Source organism: Erinaceus europaeus, chromosome X (genome assembly GCF_950295315.1).
Source record: "Erinaceus europaeus chromosome X, mEriEur2.1, whole genome shotgun sequence".
Lineage (NCBI taxonomy): Eukaryota > Metazoa > Chordata > Mammalia > Eulipotyphla > Erinaceidae > Erinaceus > Erinaceus europaeus.
In genome coordinates, this window is record NC_080185.1 from 70,171,857 (window position 1) to 70,195,445 (window position 23,589).

Consider the following 23,589-nt stretch of genomic DNA (forward strand, 5'->3'; position numbering starts at 1 on the left):
TAAATCAAGCTATGTGGTGCTCTCCTATAGCTATTATCTGCTAGTCCCTTTTACATCATAAAGGCCTCATTACTATGTCACCACTGGGCATCCCTTTGAATTACACTGTCCTCAGGAAAAGGCTCACTTTCCTCTTCCTCCAGTCTTAATAATACATCAATTTGGGGGCTATATCTAAAAATGGGCTTTCTCTCAAAGAAATTGTTTTTCCTGAAATTTTCTCTAGTATGTGTAGGGGATTAGTCACATCCTTCCAACATCCCATCCACTAACCACATTTACAGATGTAGCAGATCTAAATGTGGTTTCTCTATAATATTTCTTCTCTTGTCATCTAAAAATAAGTCACCTTTGAGTGACATATTAATATATTTCACCTGATATCTTCCTTTTTTTATTTTCAGCTAGAGACTCCTATATCTTTTCAGCTTACTATGATTTTTTTTTTGGGGGGGTCCTTGTCATTCCCTCTAATAGAATTGTGTCTTAATTCCTGGAAATTTTTACTATGTAAATAATCATTTGTATACATGAACATATCAGTTACTTGTTTTTAACTTATAGTTATCTTTTTAAATATTTTGTTTACTTATTTTGGATAAGGCAGAGATAAATTGAAAGGGAAGGGAGAAATACAGAGTTAGAGTGAGAGAGGCACCACTGTTTCACCATTCCCATGAAGCTTCCCTGATGCAAGTGGGGACCAGGGGTTTGAATGCACCATGTGCTCTGTAATATGTGCACTCAACCAAGTGCATCTCCACTTGGCCCTCATCTCTAATTATCTTATATTTTATTATAACACTCACTCTCAAACATACTCCCTGATTTTAATTTCAAAGAATCCACTCTCTAATCATTGCCTGTAATACCTCCACTCTAATAATCCTTCCACCACCAGAAGACCTAACAAAGTAATGCTATTATGAATATGTGTATATAAATGTCATTGGAAGATGTTCTAAGAAACTCAGATGCACAATGGCAGAGAAGTGTTTCAGAATTTTGTGAAAATGTACATATATATTTTATAATTTATATTATATATCATATAATTATTATATATCATGTATTATTCAGCTATTAAAATTAATGAAATCATTTCCTATACCTTATCTTGAGTGGAACTTGTGTTAAGTAAAATACATCAGAAAGATAGAAAAGAATGAGCAACAAATTATATTACTTACAGGTGGAACATAAGAAACTATTAAAGAAAGTCCCGTATTTTGAGCTAGTAAAGAGCATTAGGGGAAGTATGGAGTGGTGGCATACCCAATAAAGTATACATATTACCTTACAAGGCCCAAGTTCAAGTCCCTGGCCCCCAGTTTGAGCATAGGGGGAACTTCATGAGTAGTGAAGAATTGTTGTGGGTATGTCTCTATCACCCTTCTCTATTTATCTCTGTCTCTACTAAAAACAAAAAGTCAGAAGGAAAGAAGGAAGAAAGGAAGGAAGGAAGGAAGGAAGGAAGGAAGGAAGGAAGGAAGGAAGGAAGGAAGGAAGGAAGGAAGGAAAGAAGGGAAGGAGGGCAGGACACTGGGAATAGTATATGTATTGTGAAGGCACTGATCCTAGTGTCAAACCAGCGACAAATAAAACAAAACAAAACAAAACAAAAAGGAGAAAACACCAAAATTATAACAACTAAATACAATAGTCTACATAAATACTATAAGTAAATATTCATTTATGACAGAGGAAAAGGACTAGAACATCAGTGTTGCATATTGTGGTGCTAGGGATCCAACTTGAGAACATATGCTTGAAATCCTATATTTAGCCACATGCTATCTCTTTGGCTATTTTGTATGCATCTTTATAACTATGTATTATATATTCATTGTACCAGAACATAAGCCATATTCTTATTAATACCTAGGTCTAATTCCTACACTGGTTGTCTTAATTTCTCAGAATTGCTAAAACAAATAATTGTAAATTGTCTAAAGCATTTAATTTCATTATCTCATACTTCTGAAAGCTAGATGTGCAAAAAACAAAAGGTGAAAAGAATAGGCTCATTAAGAAGCCTCTGAAGGAAATTGTCACATCTTTATCTTAGCTTCAAAGATTTCTGGAAAATTGTCACTCCTTGATATGTAGATACCATCATTCCAAGTTGGAGGTATCTCCATTATCACATAACATATACCTCTTAATGTCTTTGTGACTGTTTTTCCTTTTTTAAAATAATTTTACTAGTGATTTAATGTTGATTTACAAAATTACATCTCAACAGGGAAATAATTTTGTATGATTCCTACCACTAGAGTTCTGAATCCCTAATCCTTCTATTGTAAGATAAAACAGTTTTCCTTAAGGTTGCAGATATGGGTTCACTATTATTTCTTCAACTATCTGTCTCTGTTTGTATATAATTGCCTTTTTTAACAGTTCAGGGAATTTATTTTGTGATACTGTAAAAATAATAAATTTAGCTATGAAAATTCTATGAACTATAGGATGCAGAAATAGTAATTGGAAAACATATATATTTCCCCCCCTCTTTTTCTACATTTAATTTTCTATGTTCTTTATATAAGTGAAACCATTCTGTATTTGATCTTTACCTCCTTACTTCACTAAGCATAATCTTTTCCAGTTCCATCCATTTTATCCCAAATGACACAATTTCATCCTTTGTATTTCTGAGTAGTACTTCATTAAGTATATGTCCCATAACTTTTATATCCAGATATATGTTGAATGGTATTTTTTTTTCAAAAATCGGCTATTGTGAATCATTCCTCTATAAGTACGGAGCTGCATATATTCCTACAAATCAGTGTTATGATATATTTTGGGTAAATACCTAAGAGTGGAATTGCTGAGTCATAAGGTATTTCCACTTGTATTTGTTTAATGATTCTCATACTGTTCTTCATAATGGCTGCACCACTATGAACTCCCACCACAGAGTGTAATAGAGTTCCTCTCTCCCCACATCCTCGCCAACACGTATCTTCTCTTGTTTGATGAAGCCCAGTCCCACAACTGTGAGGTGAATCTCAATGTGGTTTTAATTTGTAATTCCCTGGTGATGAGTGAATTAGAGTATTTCCACGATTGTTGGCCATATGTATCTCTTCTTTAGAGAACTGTCTATATTTTCTGCCCACTTTTTTGTTAGGTTGTTCTTTTTGTTTTTGTTGAGGTGTATGAGTTCTTTACAGATGTTCAAAATCAACCACTTGTCTGAAGTGTAGTGTGCAAATATCTTTTCTCATTTGTGGGGTTTCCAGTTTAACCTTATGGAATTTTCTTTTTATGTGTAGAAGTTTTTCAATTTGATATAGTCCTATTTGTTCAATCTTGGTTTTGTTTATCTTGCCATGGCGTAGAATCTCAAAATAAATCTTTAATGTTAAGGCCCTGAAATGTTTCGCCAATATGTTATTGTATGTATTTTAATTTTTTATATATTTTTATTTATAAAAAGGAAACATTGACTAAACCATAGGCTAAGAGGGGTTCAACACCATACAATTCCCACCACCAGAACTCTGTATCCCATCCCCTCCCCTGTTAGCATTCCTCTTCTTTAACCTTCTGGGAATATGGACCCAAGGTCATTGTGGGATGCAGAAGGTTGATGGTCTGACTTCTATAATTGCTTCCCCATGGAACTTGGGAGTTGGCAGGTAGCTCAATACTCCCAGCCTATCTAACTCTTTCCATAGTGGGGAAGGGCTCTGGGGAAGCGGAGCTCCACGTCACATTGGTGGGGTTGTCTGTCCAGGGAAGTCTGGTCAGCATCATGCTAGCATCTGGAGTTTCAGTTTAATATCTATATCTGATTCACTCTGAGCTAATTTTGATGCATGGTGTAAAGTGGTGGTCTAGTTTCATTCTTCTACTCATGATTATCCAATTCATTCAGCACCACTTGTTAAAGAGAACTTTGTTTCCCTATTGGGCAATTTTGACCCCTTTGTTGTATATAATATGCCAACATATTTGTAGGTTGATTCTGGGCTCTCGATTCTCTTCCACTGATCCATATGTGCATTTTTGTTCCAGTACTATTATGGCTTTGTAGTATAAACTGAAGTCAGGTATTCTGATGCCTTCATTTTTATTAATGTTTATTCTTTTTCTCTAAGAGAACTTTTCCTATTCTTTTTTATTTTTTTTAGTTCAAAAAAATGTTTGGATAACTTGTTCAATTTCCTTTAAATATGCCACTTTTTATATATAGGGATTGCATTAAATCCATAGATTACTTTTGGCAGAATTGTCATTTAATGATATTTGTGATTTATAATATTTATTCATCCAGTTTATGCACAGAGAATGTTCTTTCATTTCTTTGAGTCTCCCTCTATTACTTTTAACAATGTCTTATAATTTTAATTGAAAAGATCCTTCACCTCCTTTGTTAGGTTCATTCCTAGGTATTTTATAATTTTTTATTTATTGTAAAAGGGATTGCTTCATTGAGTTCTATTTCTTCTGACCCACTTTTTGTATAAAGAAATGCCATAGATTGATGAGTATTGATTTTTTAACCTGCTACTTTACTGAAATTATTGATGATTCCCAGTGGTTTTTAGATAACATTTTTGCAGTGCTCTAAATATAACAGTATACCATCTGACAATAATGATAATTTAACCTCACCCTTTCCAATCTGAATTACTTTGATATCTCTTTCTTGCCTGATTATGATGACAAGGACTTCGAGCACTATGCTGAATAGAAGTGGTTAGAATAGACATCCTTGCCTAGTTCCTAATTTTAAGGAGAAACTTTTCAGATTTTCCTCATAGAAGATGATGTTAGCCATGTCTTTGCCATATATAGCCTTTATTATGTTGAAGAAGTTTTCTACCCCTCCCAATTTCTTGAGGGCCTTTAGCATAAATGAATGTTGGGACCTTGAGGAATGTTTTTTCTGCATCAATTGACAAGAATGTGTGATTTTTACATTTCTCTTTCTTTCTTCCTTCCTTTCTTTCTTCCTTCCTTCCTTCCTTCCTTCCTTCCTTCCTTCCTACCTTTCTCTTTCTTTCTCTCTTTCTCTTTGTTTAATATTGTGGATTACATTGATTGACTTGTGGATGTTGAACTATTCATGTTTCCCAGGGATGAATCCCACTTAGTCTTGGTGGGTTATTCTTTAGTATACTATTGGATTTTCTTAGCTAAAATTTTTTGAGGATCTTTGCATCAATGTTCATCAGGGATATAGGTCGATAGCTTTCTCTTTTTGGTTGAGTTCCTTCTTGCTTTGGGGATCAAAGTGATATTAGCCTTATAGAATGTGGAAGTATTCCCTCTTTTCTTTTCTGGAAGAGTTTGAGGAGAATGGCTACTAGTTCTTTTAATGTTTTAAAGAATTCATTAGTATAGCTATCTGAACCTGGGCTTTTGTGCTTTGGTAAGCTTTTGATAACTGTTAGAATTTCTGCTTTAGTTATTGGCCTGTTAAGTTTATCTACCTCTTCTTGAGTCAAAGTTGGCAGTTGATATGTCTCTAAGAATGTGTCAATTTTTCCAAATTGTCAAAGTTATTTCTATATAGATGGTCAGAATAGTCTTGTGTGATTCTTTCTAACTCTGTTTCATCAATTATAATTACTCCTCACTCATTTTGAGTAATTTTGCTATATATTTCTCTTTTTCTCTTAACCACTTCTTATAAGGATACTAATCACTGTAGTGAGGTCTATTCTAATCCAATATACCCTCATCACAACTTGATCAAGTCTGCAAAGATTGTGTTTCTATGTGCATAGATGTCAGTTGTTAGGACCAAAATATATCTCTCGGAGCTATACAATCTAACATAACATTACTGGGCATTGTGTTTTCTTTACTGAACAAGTCCTGGAACCTCACCTCCCCAGAGTCCTATCCCATTAGGGAAAGATAGAAATGGGCTGGGGGTGTGAATTGACCTGTCAACACTCATGACCAGCAGAGAAACAATTGCAAAAGTCAGACGTCCCACTTTCTGCACCCCATAAAGACTTTTGGTCCATATTCCTAGAGGAATAAAGACTAGGGAGGCTTCTAATGGAGGAGATGGGATGCGGAACTCTAGTGGCAGGAATTGAACCCCTTTTATCCCACAATCTTGTATATCATAATTAAATCACTAATAATAAAAAGAATATACAGACAGAAGAATACACAGGGCTATTAGTAGAGTGTCTACCTTGTTAAGATTATTACCTAATATTAAATTCTTTTTTTAATATTTATTTTATTTATTTATTCCCTTTTGTTGCCCTTGTTGTTTTATTGTTGTAGTTATTATTGTTGTTGTCGTTGTTGGATAGGACAGAGAGAAATGGAGAGAGGAGGGGAAGACAGAGAGGAGGAGAGAAAGATAGACACCTGCAGACCTGCTTCACCGCCTGTGAAGCGACTCCCCTGCAGGTGGGGAGCCGGGGTTCGAACCGGGATCCTTATGTCGGTCCTTGTGCTTTGCGCCACCTGCGCTTAACCTGCTGCGCTACAGCCCGACTCCCCTAATATTAAATTCTTATACTACATGGACAAGTTGTTTATCTAGGAGCAACTTCATTGATATAATATCTCTCCATCACTCTGTTCCTTTATATGAAGTAAAAACATGGAAACTTTATTATTTTTCTAATTTTTATTAGTCATTTGAATATTATTTCTGCTCTTCTCTCCTTTTTATATTCAGGTAGTCCAATAATTCTTATGTTTGTTTTCTGATGGATTCTGCTACTTCATCCAGAAATGCTTCATTTTCTCATGAGTTTTTCCTTTCCAACAGCCTTACACTCAGAGAGTGATGTGGTTTTATCTTCTAGCCCTGCTACTCTGTCTTCTAACTGAATTATTCTATTTACAATGCCTATATTATAATATCTAACTCCTCTCAGAGCCTCCTTCACTTCATGAATCTCCATTCAAAGTTTTATTTGTGAATTTTGTAGCTCTTTAATTAAATGTTCTCTGATATCATGAATTTGTGTTTTCTGTTACAGCTGGAATCTTGAATTGCCTTTAAAATAAGTTTTCTGATCTCAAACTCAGACATACCTTTCAAATATTTTTGTTCTTTTTGTTTGTTTGTTTTTGTTTTTATTATTATTATTATTATTATTATTATTATTATTATATTTATTTAAGAAAGGAGACATTAACAAAATCATAGGGGTGGTACAACTCCACACAATTCCCGCCACCCGATCTCCATATCCCATCCCCTCCCCAATAGCTTTCCCATTGTCTATCCCTCTGGGAGCATGGACCCAGGGTCATTGTGGGTTGCAGAAGGTGGGAGGTCTGGCTTCTGTAATTGCTTCCCCGCTGAACATGCTCTGCTTAAATGTGTTATCTGCGGTTCAGCCAGCAGGTGGTGCTGTGTCTGAGTTTTTTTGTTTGTTTTTATTTTTTTTATTATTATTTTTTTAATTTTTTTATATTTATTTTATTTACTTATTCCCTTTTGTTGCCCTTGTTGTTTTATTGTTGTAGTTACTATTGTTGTTGTCGTTGTTGGATAGGACAGAGAGAAATGGAGAGAGGAAGGGGAAGACAGAGAGGAGGAGAGAAAGATAGACACCTGCTGACCTGCTTCACCGCCTGTGAAGCAACTCCCCTGCAGGTGGGGAGCCCGGGTTCGAACCGGGATTCTTATGCCGGTCCTTGTGCTCTGCGCCACCTGCGCTTAGCCCGCTGCGCTACAGCCCGACTCCCTGTTTTTATTTTTTATGGCTTTTTGGAGGGGAGGGTGAGAGGACCTTCTGTTTTCTTCACTTGTGTGGGTTTAGACAGTTTTTATTGTCTTGTTACAGACTTTATTTTGAACTCTGACAGCTTTTCTACATAGTTTTTGTTTGTTCATCTTTTTTCTTTGGATACTTAGTCCAATTGCTGGCCCACACAACTGATCCTTGTATCTAACAACATGTTACTTTATTCTAACTATAATTATGCCTGTATTTTGAACTTTCTATGTGAACAAACATTATTCATGAGTAATGGTGGTTTCATTTCTTCCTTTCTATTATAATCTTTTTTTCTTTTTTTTCTTCCAGGGTTATCACTGGGGCTCAGTGTCTGCATTACAAAACCACTACTCCTGGAGGCCATTTTTTCCATTTTGTTGCCCTTATTGTTATTCTTGTTTTTGTTGTTGTTGTTGGATAGAACAGAGAGAAATTGAGAGAGGGAGAGGAAGACAGAGAGGGGAAGAGAAAGACACCTGCAGACCTACTTCACCACTTGTGAAGCAGTCCTCCTGCAGGTGGGGAGCCCTGGGCTCAAACCAGAATCCTTATGCAGGTCCTTGCATTTCATGTCATGTGTGCTTAACCCTCTGCACTACTGCCTGACCCCCGTTTCTATTTTATTCTTATAATTTTTATTTATTTTCTTGTATTACTGCAATGACTAATATTGGCTCAAGTACAATGTTAAACTGAATTTGATTTCTTCTTAAAGAAAGCAATTTACAGCATTACATACTGAGTATTTTGTTAGTTTTGTTTTTGTAAATTCCTCCTATTAGTCTAAGAAAGTTTCCTTCTAGTATTTGTTTTTGAGAATGCTATAAATTACTGATTTTATCAATAATGTTTTCAGCAAATCGGGTTGATCGTTTAATTTTTTCTCTTTTATTCTACCATATTAATGTTGTAATTTTAAATGTTAAGCTAACTTTTAGTAACTATCAGTTTGTTGATATATATTAATTATATGTAATAAATTTAATAAAGCATCTAAGGGTTTTGGCATATATATATATATATATATATATATATATATATATATATATGACATATGTGCTTCCTCATAATTTTATTTTCTCTTATTTTCCATTTGTGATCTTGCCTGGTTTTAAGATTATACGCTTTTCAGAGGATTGCCTTTTTTAATCTTCTTGGAAGAGTATTGAATTATTGTTATTTTATAGGTGTTTGGGAAACATGATAAATGAAGACATTCAGACCCAGAACTCCCTCTGTCGGTAAGTTTATAACTATCAATTTGGTGTCTTCAGCATATATGACACAATTTACAATCTGTTTTTTCTCTTACTTTAGTTTTTCTCCTTTTTCCTTATAATTCCATCCTATGCTCTATATCTTGAATTTCTTGAAATATACAATTTAATGTTGATTTTCATCTTTTCTTAAAATATTTAAACTTGTCAATTTCCTTGTAGGTTTTTACATGCCACAACTATTTAGATATATTTATGTATGATATTCAAAACATTGTCCAAAATATTTTCTAACTTTGTGATTCATTATTTATCTAATATGCTTTTATATGAAAATGTTTACTTTTCTTATTGATCATAGATGTATTCCACGGTGGGCAGTAAACATAATCCATATTAAGTTCATTACTTTGACACTTAATGAGACTAATTATGTCTCCTTTATCTTTTTTTAATTTAGTTTTTTACAGTATAGTTTCCTGTATATCGATGAGTGTGTGCACAATATCTCTTTTTTATTTAAAAAATAACATTTATTTGTTGTCAAATATGAAGTCTATGTTGTATAAGAATCACATAATTAGGTGGTGATGCATATCCTACTGAGATTTTTTTTTTACTTTTAAAATGATTTATTTAGAATACACAAATTTTTATTTAAAAAAACTTTTACATGAGATCCAACATCCTGTCACATTTGTAAATATATACCTCAATATTGTTAAATGCAGGTATTCCATTAAATGGAGGTAGCTTGATATTTAAATTTATTTTACATTTTATTTGACTCACATTTAATATAGTTTATTTCTCTTTATGTGATTGTTTTATTTTAGGATTTAAATTCAATCTAATTAAAAATATTTTTTTGCTGGGTAGTGACACACCTGATAGAATGCACATACTTATGTCACCATGTACAGGAAGCCAGGTTCAAGCCCCTGGTCCCCTCCTGCACAGGGGGTTCTACATGAGTGGTGAATCAGTGCTGCAGGTATCTCTATTTATCTCTCCCTCTATTCCTCCCCTTCCCTCTCAATTTCTCCCTGTCTCTATCTAAAATAAGTAAAATGAGATAAAATAAATAAAATTTAATTTATACCAAGACTTTCATCATTGCTTTGTTCTTGTTTTCCTTTGAATTGATAAACAATCTTACTAAATTCACTACTCTTTTACCTTATTAGCTAGCATGTTTTCCTTTTGTTTTTACCATGAAGATAATATCACCAGTCCTTAAATTTGTTGGATTTTAATGTAGATTAATGTATTTATCACATTCCAGAAATTGCACACACCTTCAAACTTTTGTTCATTTTTATTTTTATTGGGGGTTAATGGTTAACAGTATAGTCTTTAACATATAAGCACAAACTCTCATCTCCTCTTGATTAGTACCTAGGATACACAGCAAGACCCTAATATCTCTTCTTCTGGTCTGTTTCCCCCTTTCTGAAGGTCTCTTGCTTTGGTGCAATATGCTACTCCTAGTCCAAGTTTCACCGTATGTTTCCCTTGCTCTTAATTATTCTTAAATTCCCCCTGTAAGTGAGATCACTTGGCATTGTTATTTCTCTCTCTTGCTTGTCTCAGTCAAGGAGATGTCTTCAAGGTCTGACCATACTATTGTAAAGGAAATGAATGTATCATTATTAACAGCTGCATAGTAGCCCAATGTGTATACATACCATAAATTCCTTAGCCATTCATCTGTCATTGGGCATCTGGGTTACTTCCAAGTCTGAACTATTAGAAATTGTGCTGCTATGAACATATGTGTGTCTTAGTCTTTTAAGATAGGTGGTTTTGTCTTCCCAGGCAAAATCCCTGAGAGGAATTGCTGGGTTATAAGGTAGGCCCATTTCTAGAGTTCTGATGAATCTTCAGACTGTTTTCCATAGGGAATGGACCAACTTACATTTCCATCAGTATATAGGCGAGTCCTTTTCCTCGCACAGCCTGTCGAACAGTTGATGTTTCTGTTTCCTAATGTATGGAATTCTCACAGGCATAAAGTTATATTTCCTTATTTTCATTTGCATTTTTCTGATCATTGGCTCTTTAGATCTCTTCTTTGGGGAAGTTTGTGTCTACATATTGCCATCATTTTTTCAGTATGGTTGTCAGTGTTTTCATTGGTGAATTTGGTCAGTTCATTGTGTATTTTGGTTATCAGTCTTCTAGCTGATATATGTCATATAAATATTTTCATCCAATCCCCTGGGGAGTCTCTTTGATATGGCAGTGATTCCTTTTGCTGTTCAGAAATTGTTCATTTTGATGTAGTCCCATTGTTATATTTTTTTCTTTTGCTTTCCTTGCAGTTGGAATCAAATTACTGAAGATGTGCAAAAACTTAAATGGAAGTGAGCTCTGCCTATGATTTTTTTCTAAGTAATTTTTTACTTTTTAAATTTTATTTTTATTTGATAGGACAAAGAGAAATTGAGAGGGGATGAAAAGATGGTTTCAGAGTTGAGAATAGGCCTAAAGAGGTGTATTAGGGAAGAGATACGCTGCCAAATATGAAGGAAGTATGTGAATACCATTAACTGGTAACCTTATTGATATGACCCAGGGCCCATATTTTTCATCACTGTCAGGCCACCACGTCATCTGGGGCTCTAGTCAGGGAAGCCTTGGATTCTTACATAAATATTGTGGGCCTAGAACTATAATAGATGCCTCTCTCCACCATCACTAGTCATCTCCATCAGAAACAATATTATAAACTTTCTTGTGGGCCTCTACAGGACCTTGCCATCAATGTAGGACAGCAATGGTAGAAACTGCCCCAGTCTCCAAGGCAGGCTGGGTCAACATACTATGCCACTTGAGGAAGACTGGTCCTGAAATGAGTGAAACCTAGAATGTTCCTAGATGTGGCTATGGATTGCAGGCTCAGACTGACAAGATATCAGAGGTTACATAGGCTCCTGTGTTAAATAGGAAAAAAAAATGTAGCCCTGCAGTGGCGCACTTGGTTGAGCACACACATTAAAGTGCTGAGGATCTGGGCTCAAGCCCCTGGTCTCCACCTACAGGGGAAAAGTTTCATGAGTGGTGATATAAAGCCGCAGGTGTCCCTCTGTCTCTCTCTCCTCTTTCTCCCCCTCCTCTCTCAGTTTCTCTCTATCTCTCTCTAATAATTAAAAAAAGAGGGGCCAGGTGGTGGAGCACCTGGTTAAACATATACATTACAGTGAGCAAAAACCAGGGTTCAAGCCCTTGGCCCACCTATGGAGGGAAAGCTTCACAAGCGGTGAAGCCGGCCTGCAGGTGTCCCTGTCTCTCCCCATCCACTCTTAATTTCTCTTTATCTCTAATAAATAAAGAAAAGAAAATTTAATTCTAAGTTAGACTATTTTTGCCTTGGGTACAACCCCATTGTACTGGAGGAAACTTCAGTGCTGTGGTATTTTTCCTTCTCTCCTTTTGTTTCTATCTCTATTTGAAAAAATCAACTCAGTGGGTTAACTAAGTAGCTCACTTGGATAGTGTTCTGCTTCACCATATGTACAACTCAGAATCAAACCCAGCCCCAACCACATTAAAGGAAAATCAGTGCTACGGTATCTTTCACTTTCTTTCTGACTCTGTGCCCCTTTCTTCATGTATTTATGTAATTAAAAGTCATCCAAAAGTTGTGACGGTTTTTCAATGACCAAACTTTTTTTGAATTGGAACTCAATAGGCAGAGCTCATAAATTATTTGCCTGAGGCTTGCAGTTTAATTTCAAATGCTATAGTATCAGGGTTATACAATGACTTCTATCTCTCTCACTTTTTCTCGCTCATATAAAATTCTTTGATATGAAATAAATAAAATGTTTTAAAATATAAAATTTCTTAACTTTCAAATTGTTTTCCTTAGAAATTTTTATGTATTATTTCATTAAATACTGACTTCTAGCATTCGTTTTTTTCCTCCTTATCAAGCTATATTTTGGGTGCATAGTTTGATAATCTAGTTTTTAATTCTTCATATGGTTGTCCTGTTTTTCCAACACCATTTATAAAGAAGTTTTCTTTTCCCCATTGGATGGTTTTGTTGAATTTCCATATATGTGTGATTTTGTTTCTAGAATTTCTATCCTGTTCCATTGGTGTGACTATCTACTTATATTCCAATGTCACATTGTATTAATTACTAACATTTTTTAATATACTTGGAAGTCAGGGAGCATGAATCATATATTTATTTTCTTTCTTGTCATAATTTTTTGATTATTAATTGTCTCTTTTGGTTCTACACAAATATAACTGTCACTTATTTTGTTTCCTTGAATGTAGTTGGGATTGTCCTACCAGCAGCATAAACACAGTAGTAAAGGGAGTGCATTGAATATATTGTTTAAGTAGAAAAGCCATCTTAGCAATGCTTATTCTTCCAGTCAGTCAACAGGATATAGTTTTCCATTCCTTTGTGCCTTTATTTGTTTTAGCAGTGTCTGATAGTTTTCTTTGTAGAGGCTTTCACTTCTTTTGATAGATTTATTCTTAAAGTAATTTATTGTTTTTGGTTCAATTGTGAATATAATTGTTTCTTTCATCCCCCTTTTCTCTGACCCATCTTGTGTGTACAGGAATGTCAGACTTACTATAAGATCCAAAAATTTTACTTTTATCTATCCAAAGAACACAGAACATTGATTTAAAAAAGATATATGCACACATATATGCACTGCATCACCATTTTTGGTAGCCAAGACATAGAAACAATGCAGGGCCCAATGACAGATAAATAAGTAAAAACTTTTTTGCTTCATTTCTATGCAATGAAACACCAGTCATTGGTCAGAAAGGATTAGCTTTTACCTTTTATCTCAATATTCATGAAATGGAAGAAGTTCATTCTAAGCAATGTAAGTGGAAAGGTATAGTCAAAAACTAGATGAATGCATTCATTTCTGGGACATATTTTACATAAGCATAAGAAATAACAAACTGAAATGAAAAAACTAATAATAACAATGCTAAGACTCTGATGCAGAACTCTGTTTACCAAAGGGGACTGTGTGTTAAATAGTACTGTAGTATAGTGAGTCAATGATTGTGCGGGAAACTGACACCTTTGTGGTGGATATAATGTAACAATACAATTTGAAGAGTTGTGAAATGTTTATCTAAAACATATATATTCTTATAAATCAATATTACCTCAATATTTTAATTACTGTAAGTTTAAAATATGAATTTGCTTAACCTAAACCCAGAGCCCCTGTATAGGTCTAGGTATACTTTTTAGTCATTTTGATATTTCTAAATATTAGGTTGAAATGAATGGAATTTGACTAGTACATATTATCATAAGCAAATGTCTACTACAAATAGATCAAGTATACTATAGTGGTTTAAGTTCAAAAACATTTGAAAGTTATGATTTTTTTCAGAACTTAGTGACTTTAGAGGAAATAGAGGTTCACTATTATTGATTTTTTTTGGAGAAAGGTTGATAGTGGCTTGAATCTATATAACATACTTTATAACTGAATGCAATATTTTATATATTTAGAATTTTTCAAATGATTTTTTATCTCAAGTGTTCTATCATTCATTTCTGTTCAATTTTCTAGTGAAAATGTGTATTTTTAATCTAAAACTTGGTACAAGAGTGGAAGTGTGATTTGAATTATAGTTAGAAGGTTTAAATAATGAAACTCAGAGAATGCATAAAATTTCTCAAATGTTGATATAGACTGAATTTATTTTAAGTTATTATCATTATTATTCACTATAGTACAAATATAATTAAAATATATTCTTTCTTTAACAGAAAAGAAGTAAACATGAAGTCATATGATAATTTCATACCAAGTAAGAATTCTTTGTATTTCATATTATTCAAATTACAACTAAAAATAAATTTCGGGATAAATGCCTAAAATCTTACATTCAATACGATAAAGTATAAAATATACTGATTTTTGTTAAAATTTAAGAGAAACATGTCCATGTGTATTAACTGCATGTTTGTATTAAAATAATTTTGTCCTTAATATGGGTTTTAGGAAACTGGTAAGATAGTGATAGGCAGATAAAGCCTTTTTTTAATTCAGACAAATGTGATTACAGAATAGTTAGTACTGGGTCTGAAGGGCTAACAAATAAACTCAGAATTTCAAGAACAACATACAAAAAAGTGGAAAAATCCCAATACAAACAGACATCTTTATAGACAAACCAAAATGCAACTCCAGTGAGCAAGGGAAGGTCTGAACACTACAGAACAGAATTATAGCACAGATGAGTAACATAAGTTCCCCACTTGGCCTCCAAGTGCACAAACTAAGCAGTTTGTAGTGAGCGGGAGACCGTATGCAGTTTGCAGTAAGGCCTGAACTTACATGATGGAACTCTAGCAGAAGCCACAATAAGAAACTAACAGGTTCCTGCTTCTGTGCTAAACTGGGGAATTGGTAACAGTGGAGGAATCTGTAGATGACCCACCCCAACTTAAGTGGCCCTTCTTGACAAACTACATACCTTACCCAAATTTGCCTGTGTCTCAGTTAACATTCCCCAGGTGAAAAGAAACTCATAACCTACTCCTGTAAGCAGTAGCAGTGGGCAAAGTGCTTTGCAGGAACTGGGGTTCCATTTTAACACAAATAAAGTGACCCTTACTGTAGTCACATGCCTCACTCAAATTCACTGGTGTCTTGGTTAGCACTTCCTCAGTGAAAAACAACTCATAACTCAATCCTCCCTCCCAAGCAGCATCAATGGAGAAAGTGCATCCCTGAGCCCTTTTTAATTACTGCAGTCCTCAACCCCACAAGCTACTAGCCACAGAGTCAGCTAAGTAAGAGCCTACACTAAACAAAATGGGGAGACAGAATATAACACTCTCTTCCCACCCCCCCCCCATCAACTAAGCAAGGCAAAAATTAAAAGGTGTAAATAAATCAGACTCAGTCAAAAATCCCTGAGGGAATCCCTGAAGTGTTTAAAGATCTTGCTACAGATAATGAAGAAAACAATAGAAGAAACTCTCAAAGGACACAAGAGAACAGAGGAGAGCCCAAAAAAGAGCAAGAGCATAATCCAAGATGAAGCATAATCCAAGTAAAGAGACAAGACAAGATAGCCTAATTATCAACTGCTTTAACCAAAGTATCAGCCAGAGTAACTGGGCAACAGAACAGGATAGCTGAAGTATAAATAATAACAGTGTAAAAAGCTACAGTAGCTGAATTGAGAGTCAAAGGCTGAAGGGAATAGAAAGTAAACAAGTAGACAGAAAATAATATCAGAAAAACTATGGGTAAGAAAATAGTAAAGAAGAAAATAGTAAATGACTTAGAAAAAATATCAAAAGATAGTGAAATCAGCACCAGAGACATCTGGAATAAACTAAAAAGGAACAACATCCAAATAATAGGAATCTCAGAAGGGGAAGAGGCAGAGACAGGTGAACCCATCCTTAATGACAGAGAACTCTCAAATGCATGACTAGGAATATGAACATATATCCAGGAGAAACAGAAAGTTACAGACAGAACTGATTCAGACCTATACATACCAAGACATGTTATAATTGAACTAACAAAGACCACAGATAAAAAAAAAATCCAACACCCATTCATGCTAAAAAAAAAAATAAAAAAAACCTATGGTTCTAGTTATTTTGTCCAATTCCCACAAGCTCTATCCAACATGAAGTGAAGAAGATGAATTAATCATTCTTAATAGTTCAGTAATATATATATGTATATATATATATATATATATATATATATATTCACAACTTTCTTAGTCTAACAGAAGAGTAGCTAACAGTGATATTTTTAATCTCATCTGTGACTATATTAACCATTACAATTAAGTTAATGATCAATAAAAATTGGTTATTCTAGAAAATAAAGCTAAATTGCAATTTTAAATATAACAAAGAATGAAATGGGGTAAATAGCTTTTAGTTTCCCTGTTTATAATATAAAAACGCAAACTAAAGAGGATAAAGTTATATTTTGAGTTATGAATTTGGTTTACATCCTTTTGTTTGTTAATACTAATATTTACCTAAGTAATTCTTATATTAAACTACAAATTTTCAGAGGTCAATAATTATAGAGGAGATGAATATGTCTTTAAAAGCATAATGATGAATTAAAACAAAAGTAAAAATGAAATACATTCCTTACTCAAAAATATTTCGGTGCTAATCAAAATCTATTTACCAGAATTTTTTATTGTATTTTGTCATTTTAGTTAGTGAATCAAGCACAAAATCATGGAGTCAAGAATATTTTGCCTTGACATTTCCCAAATCACCTCAACCAGGTAGTAAAAAGAGATCAAGACCTAGAGAATTACACATTACAGTTCCTGTAAGTATTAAATAATTAACTTTAAATAAACCTAGTACAATACAACTACATATAATTTAGGTATTATATTTGAACTTACTATCTGTTAGTGGCAGATATTTTTAAAAATCTCTATTTTAAAGTTATTATATACCTAATAAGCTAGACTGACTGGAGAATCTTATGATGCAACTGATAGAATCTCTCCACTATTTGCATTTCCTTGGTGATTATTTTCCTTCTTTTTTTTCCCTAAATGTCTCTGTTGCAGATTTTTAGATTTTGGGTTATACTAAGAGTTATATCAGTCTTGCTTCATAAAAATAGCAGTGACATGAAGTCATTTGACTATACATATACTGTCATTTTCTACCTATTTTATGTTTTATTGTTGTCAGAAATTATTGTTGCTGGGGCATAGGGGATGGTGCACCTAGTAAAGCACACATTACTCTCCACAATGGCCTACTTTTGAATCCCAGCTGAGCACTTGTGGAGGGGAGTTGCTTCAAGAGCAGTGAAGCAGTTCTATGGGTGTTCATCTTTCTCTCTCCATCTGTATCTCTTCCTCTCCTTTCAAGTTCTCTTTGTCCTACCAAATAAAATATAAATTTAAAAAGAGGAAACCTGAACACAGGGAGTGGTGGATTCACAGTGCAGGCACTGAGTCTCAGTAATAACTCTGGTGGGGAAAAAAACTATTGTTACTAATGTTTCTGATTGAGTATTGCTGTTTAGATTAAACCTTGTTTAGATTGTTTAAAATGAAAATCCCTTCTTGTAGAATAATAACCTCTCATCAATTTTGCAGGTCAGATCTGAGTGTGTTAAGTTCCACTTATCTTTTAAAAATTCCTTTATTTTTCCATTATATATGAATAATTTTACAGGGTAAACTATTCTTCTTTGGCAATATTAATAGTTTTATTTTTTTAATTTTTTATTTAAGAAAGGATTAATGAACAAAAACATAAGGTAGGAGGGGTACAACTCCACACAATTCCCACCACCCAATCTCCATAACCCACCCCCTCCCATGATAGTTTTATTTTTAATGTGAATGTGTTAGTCAACACTTTTCTAGTTTGTAATGTTTCTGATGAGATGTTTGATGAATAACTGGTACATATGTCCTGTGTGTTGCTTCCCCAAAAGTAGCTTTCAGTAGTTTTCATTTATTGTTGAATTTTGGTAATTTAGCAGTGATGCATCTTTGTGTAGTTCATTTTACCTTTAGATATCTGAGTACTTTCTGTACTGCAGAATTCTATGGGTAGCTTTATTTTTTCTAAGCTTCATGAAGTCCTATTCTATTATTTCTTTAAAAATGGTCTCGCCTCCTTTCCTTCCCAATTTTCCTTCTGAAATGCCAATTATTTTTGCATTTATCCTTCTAGTGGAATCTGGTGTTTTTAATAGTTTTAAATAGTGTTTAATAGTTTTTAATTTATTTAAAAAAGGAGACATTAACAAAACCATAGGATAAGAGGGGTACAACTCCACACAGTTCCTACCACCAGATTTCTGCATTCCATCGCCTCCCCTGATAGCTTTCCTATTCTTTATCCCTCTAGGAATATGGACCCAAGGTCATTGTGGGATGCAGAAGGTGGAAGGCCCGGCTTCTGTAATTGCTTCTCCGCTGACTGATAAGGCCAGGGAACATAGATCACTTGAATAGTGCACCTGCTTTGCCAAGTTTACGGGAATTTATTCCTTTTTATATCTTCTCTCTACTCTGCCATTTCTGTCATAATTTTCTTTTAATTTAAACTTTTGTTTTCTCCTTTGCTATATCTAGTCTATTATGAATTTCATAAGACATTGAATTTTATTCAATGAGCTCTCCAAACCCTGGAAATACGTTTTGTTTTGATTTTATTTTTGTATTTTTCCTTCATCATTGATCTTTCACTGCTACAGACTGAATTTTCAGATAGAGAGAGACAGAGACACCCAAGATTCCTCCAGTGCATTGGAGACCAAGCTCAAACCTGGTTCACAAACTTGGCAAAGCAGGTGCATTATCCAAGCTAGCTATTTTCCCTGACCTTATCAGTAATTTTTAATATTCAGTCTCATCAATGAAGATTATCTTGTGTTCTTGTAATTATTTTTTATCTCTTGGACTGTTTTCTGTTGTTTTTTATTATTTATTATCACTAATTTTTATTATGTGGTGAATTTTTGTTTGGTATTTGGAGACTTTTCTTTAAGAAACTTCATCCTATTTAAATAATAGTTTCTTGATTAATTTTTATGCTCCTTTTTAAAAATATTTATTTATTCATGAAGATAGGAGAGAGAGACAGAAAGAACCAGACATCACTCTGGTACATGTGCTGCCAGGGATTGAACTCTGGACCTCATGCTTGAGAATCCAATGATTTATCCACTGCGCCACCTCCCGGACCTATCACAGTCATGTGTCTCATCAATACATTCTTTGAAAGGAGGTGGGGATTCAGCTGCCACTAGTTTAAAACACCAGCACTCAGATCAGTTGTTTTGTACTTCTTCCTATAGCTGTTTCTATAGCAGCACAATCTATCAAACTCTATTAAAGTTTGTTATTAGACACCAGAATGTTTAGTGTTTCTCTCATTGCCCAACAGAATAAAGTCTACAAATAGCTTTGGTGCCTATAACTACCATGCAACATATCTCTTGCTACATTTCTTTTCTCCAGTCCTACACACCATAATCACCACAATCAGATAAACATATTTATGGATCTTTCTTAAAAACCTTGTTGTAAGCTATGGAGGTTTACCTGTGATTTCTTGTGGATTTCTGGTTATACTTTAGTGGGGAGCATACTTCTTAGTATCTGTTTTACTCTTCCTCTGTGGAACTATGCCAACTACTTTAATACAATAAATAGTTGATGAATAACTAGATAAATATTATGTTTTAGTATAAAAAGGATGCAACTCATTCAGATTTCTTCTTATTATTCTAACAATGTTTTTCAGGGATATGACATAAGAAAACCAGAGGGAGTTCAGAAGCCAGCTCACATGTGGATAAGGCATTCTTTAAGAAAAAAATTTCAAAGGCCATCTATTTACTTAACTGTTAGGAAACAGATTCCATTTAGACAAAATTGTACTCCCAAAATTAGTCATGAAAAGAATCAATCTAAAATGTCCAAATATGACAAAAAGATAAATTTTAGGAAACGTGTCAAGAAAATTACAGGACCACAAGAAAAAACTGCAGAATTTTATAGAACAGTAGCTTCTGAGAAACCTAGAAAAGGAAATAAGACAGATAAAACTTCATTAAAACCATCACGTGGAAGTGAACTATCTAATAAGTCAATTTTCAAATCAGAAATAAACTTAAAATCTACATATTTTAAGGCAGCCTCTGTGAAAAATTCAAAAAAAGAAAAAATATCAAACAATTCCAGTAGGAAAGATACTAAATCTAAATGTTCAAAGAAGGGTTCTAACATTTCAAAGAATGATTCTGATATATTAAAGCCTTCCTTGGAAGATAGCTCAAATATGGAGTCAATAGTGTATTTAGAGGAATCTGGTGATAAATTCAAGTGTTTTCGTAAATGGCCAAAAAATTCCTCACAAAATAATTCAAAGAAACCTTCAAAAATGGAGTCAAAGAACTCTGATGCTGACTCTGTAGATTCAAAGGATGCAAAGAAAGATGCAAAGAAGGACAAGAAAATTATGAAGAAAGACAACAAAAAGAAGGATGCAAATAAAGAAACAGAATCTACTGGTGCTGATTCCGTAGACTCAAAGGATGCAAAGAAAGATTTAAAGAAGGGTAAGAAAGATTCAAAAAAAGACAAGAAAAAAGATGCAAAGAAGGATTCATTGACTACTGATGCAGATTCTCAAGACTCTAAGGATGCAAAGAAAGATCCAAAGAAGACCAGAAAAGATTCAAAGAAAGGTGACAAGAAAAAGGATGCAAAGAAGGATTCATTGCCTAATGACGCTGAGTCTGAATCTTTAATAGAGTCAAAGAAGGGTAAGAAAGATAAGAAAGATGACAAGAAGAACGATGCTAAGAAGGAGGTAATGTCTACTGATGCTGATTCTGAATCTGAATGGGACTCCAAAAAAGATGAAAAAGATGATAAAAAGGACAAGAAAGATTTAGAGAAAGATGAAACAAATAAGTCTGCAATAAAATCTGAAGAGTCTACTGAAACTGAATCTGAATTGGAATCGAAAAAGGACAAGGGTGCCAAAAAAGTTAAGAAAGATGATAAAAAACAGGAAGCAAAGAGTATTGAGTCTGTTGGTGCTGAATCTTCTGAAGTTTCCAAGAAAGATCAAAAAAAGAAGTCTGAAATGATCAAAAGTGCAAATGTTCAGTCTGAAGAAGGATTTTATAAACCTGGGAGGAAAAAGAAAAGTGTTGATGAATCAGATGCTACATCTACAGATTTAAAGAAAGAAACACCGGGACCAAAGAGAGAATCCAAAAACTTATTTAGAAAGACTACATTCAAAGGAAAAGAAAAAAATCTATGTGTAGGTAGAGTTCCTTTATCAAGAGAAAGACCAAAACTACCTCCCTGTGAGCCTCTCCTACCATTACTGAAGATGAAAACTCTCTGTTCAGACAAGATGACTACTCCACTTCCAAAACCAAGACATGCTCCTTTGGTATGTTTGCTCTTGTTTTAATTTTTAGAGAAAATTGTATTGCAAATGGAACGTTTTTAAATGTTTGATTTTATATATTTTTCCTTTAGTAGAAATTTGACAAGTTTGTGATTCACAGGTAAGAAAAATGAATATTTTTTTTTAAATTCAAAAAGGTTACAGAACAAATGTTTAAAAAATAAATAATAGTATTACGTTTGGAGCTGGAAAACTGGTTTGTATCTAAGAAAATAGTTTAAGTTATCTGAAAATATAAGCATATTACATAAGTGGTATCTTTAGGAAGGAAAAAAAATTAAAATGTTTATGATTCAAACTTAAGTGAGTCAAAGACCTTACTTGGGAAGTTGCTGAATGTACTAGAAACTCAGACAAAATGCAGGCATCAGAAGGTAGAAACATAACATGCCAGGATTTAGATATGCACACTATTAAATCATCTGATCCACATTTGAACTAAACTTATTCCTACCAATAAACAAAAATTAAGTTAAGTTGTCATGAATAACTCCATGGTTTAATAACAGGCTTTTAAAGGCAATTATATCTCATTTGAAGAGATAAATATTCTTTTAAACTTCAAATTATCTTCTTCAAGTATTTTTTCCATTTCCTTCCTGCAAAATTCAGTTGTAAGTGAAAACATAATTAAACATCTTCATGGATATGGAGACTTCTGTTTCCCATGTTGTACACCATTGCTGGTTCCCTAATGTTTGGTTTGGTGCTTAATACTTTTTCATATTTTCTGGGGGTGTTTTGTTTTGTTTTTTAATTAGAGGGGTAAAGTTCTGGCTTTTCATGAGAACGTGGTTTGAACTTAAAGCTCTCCTGTTTCAGAGTCCATGTGCAGAGCCACTACACCAGGTGAGCACTCTGTCTGGTTCAGTTTGCTCTGCTGTCAAATAGTGTTCATCATATATCCTAAGTCTAGTAAGTCTAGTTGCCCTTCAGCCTGTTCAATTCAGAGCATATGGAGATATGATTAGGTCTTGATGCTGAATTTATATTTTATATTTTACAAGTATTTATTTATGTACTTTATTATTGGATAGAGTCAGAGAGAAAATGAGAGGGGAGGAGGAGATAAAGAGGGAGAGAGACAGATTCACCTGTAGCTTGTGAAGCTTTCCTCCCGCAGGTGGGGACCAGGGGTTTGAACCTGCATCCTTGTACAATGCAATGTGTGTGCTTACCCAGGTGCACCACTTCCTGGCCCTATTGAATTTATACCTAATTATGCTAGGTTGCTAAGACTTTATGTGTAGATCACCCTTGTTCATCTATATTTAATGATTTTTATAATGTATAAATCCTTTTAACATTCTTCTAAAACATGAACTCCAAGTTGAGTTCTTACCTAGCAGGCTCAAAATTTGAACTTTGAGACCACAAAAAGATTAACAACGAACATGTTTAGATGATAATATGAGAGATTAATTCAGTGGTAGACAGTTACTTATGAAAATTAAATAAAATATAAAGAAAACAAGTTGAGATCAGTGAATAATTTTATAAAACATTTAAAAATAGATTGTAGAAGTGAGTGAATTTGTGTCAAGTCTCTGATATTATTTTATATGCATAGTTATCATTCAGTTTGTCATAATAATGAATATAAAAGCACACATTATTTTTATCACTGAGACATAACTTTGTACTTTCTTGATACTGGTAAGTAGTACTTCTTTTAAGGTGG

The 23,589-nt window shown here is 33.8% G+C and overlaps 1 protein-coding gene across 1 annotated transcript in view; it reads left to right on the plus strand.

Annotated features, from left to right (window-relative positions):
• Window positions 1-23,589, plus strand: part of CYLC1 (cylicin 1) — a 66,828-nt gene that overhangs the window by 36,378 nt on the left and 6,861 nt on the right. The window contains exons 3-6 of the mRNA XM_007534015.3: window positions 8,906-8,959; window positions 14,712-14,752; window positions 17,150-17,268; window positions 20,223-21,890. Coding sequence (XP_007534077.2) covers window positions 8,906-8,959; window positions 14,712-14,752; window positions 17,150-17,268; window positions 20,223-21,890 — 1,882 coding nt within the window. The remainder of the gene's footprint in view (window positions 1-8,905; window positions 8,960-14,711; window positions 14,753-17,149; window positions 17,269-20,222; window positions 21,891-23,589) is intronic.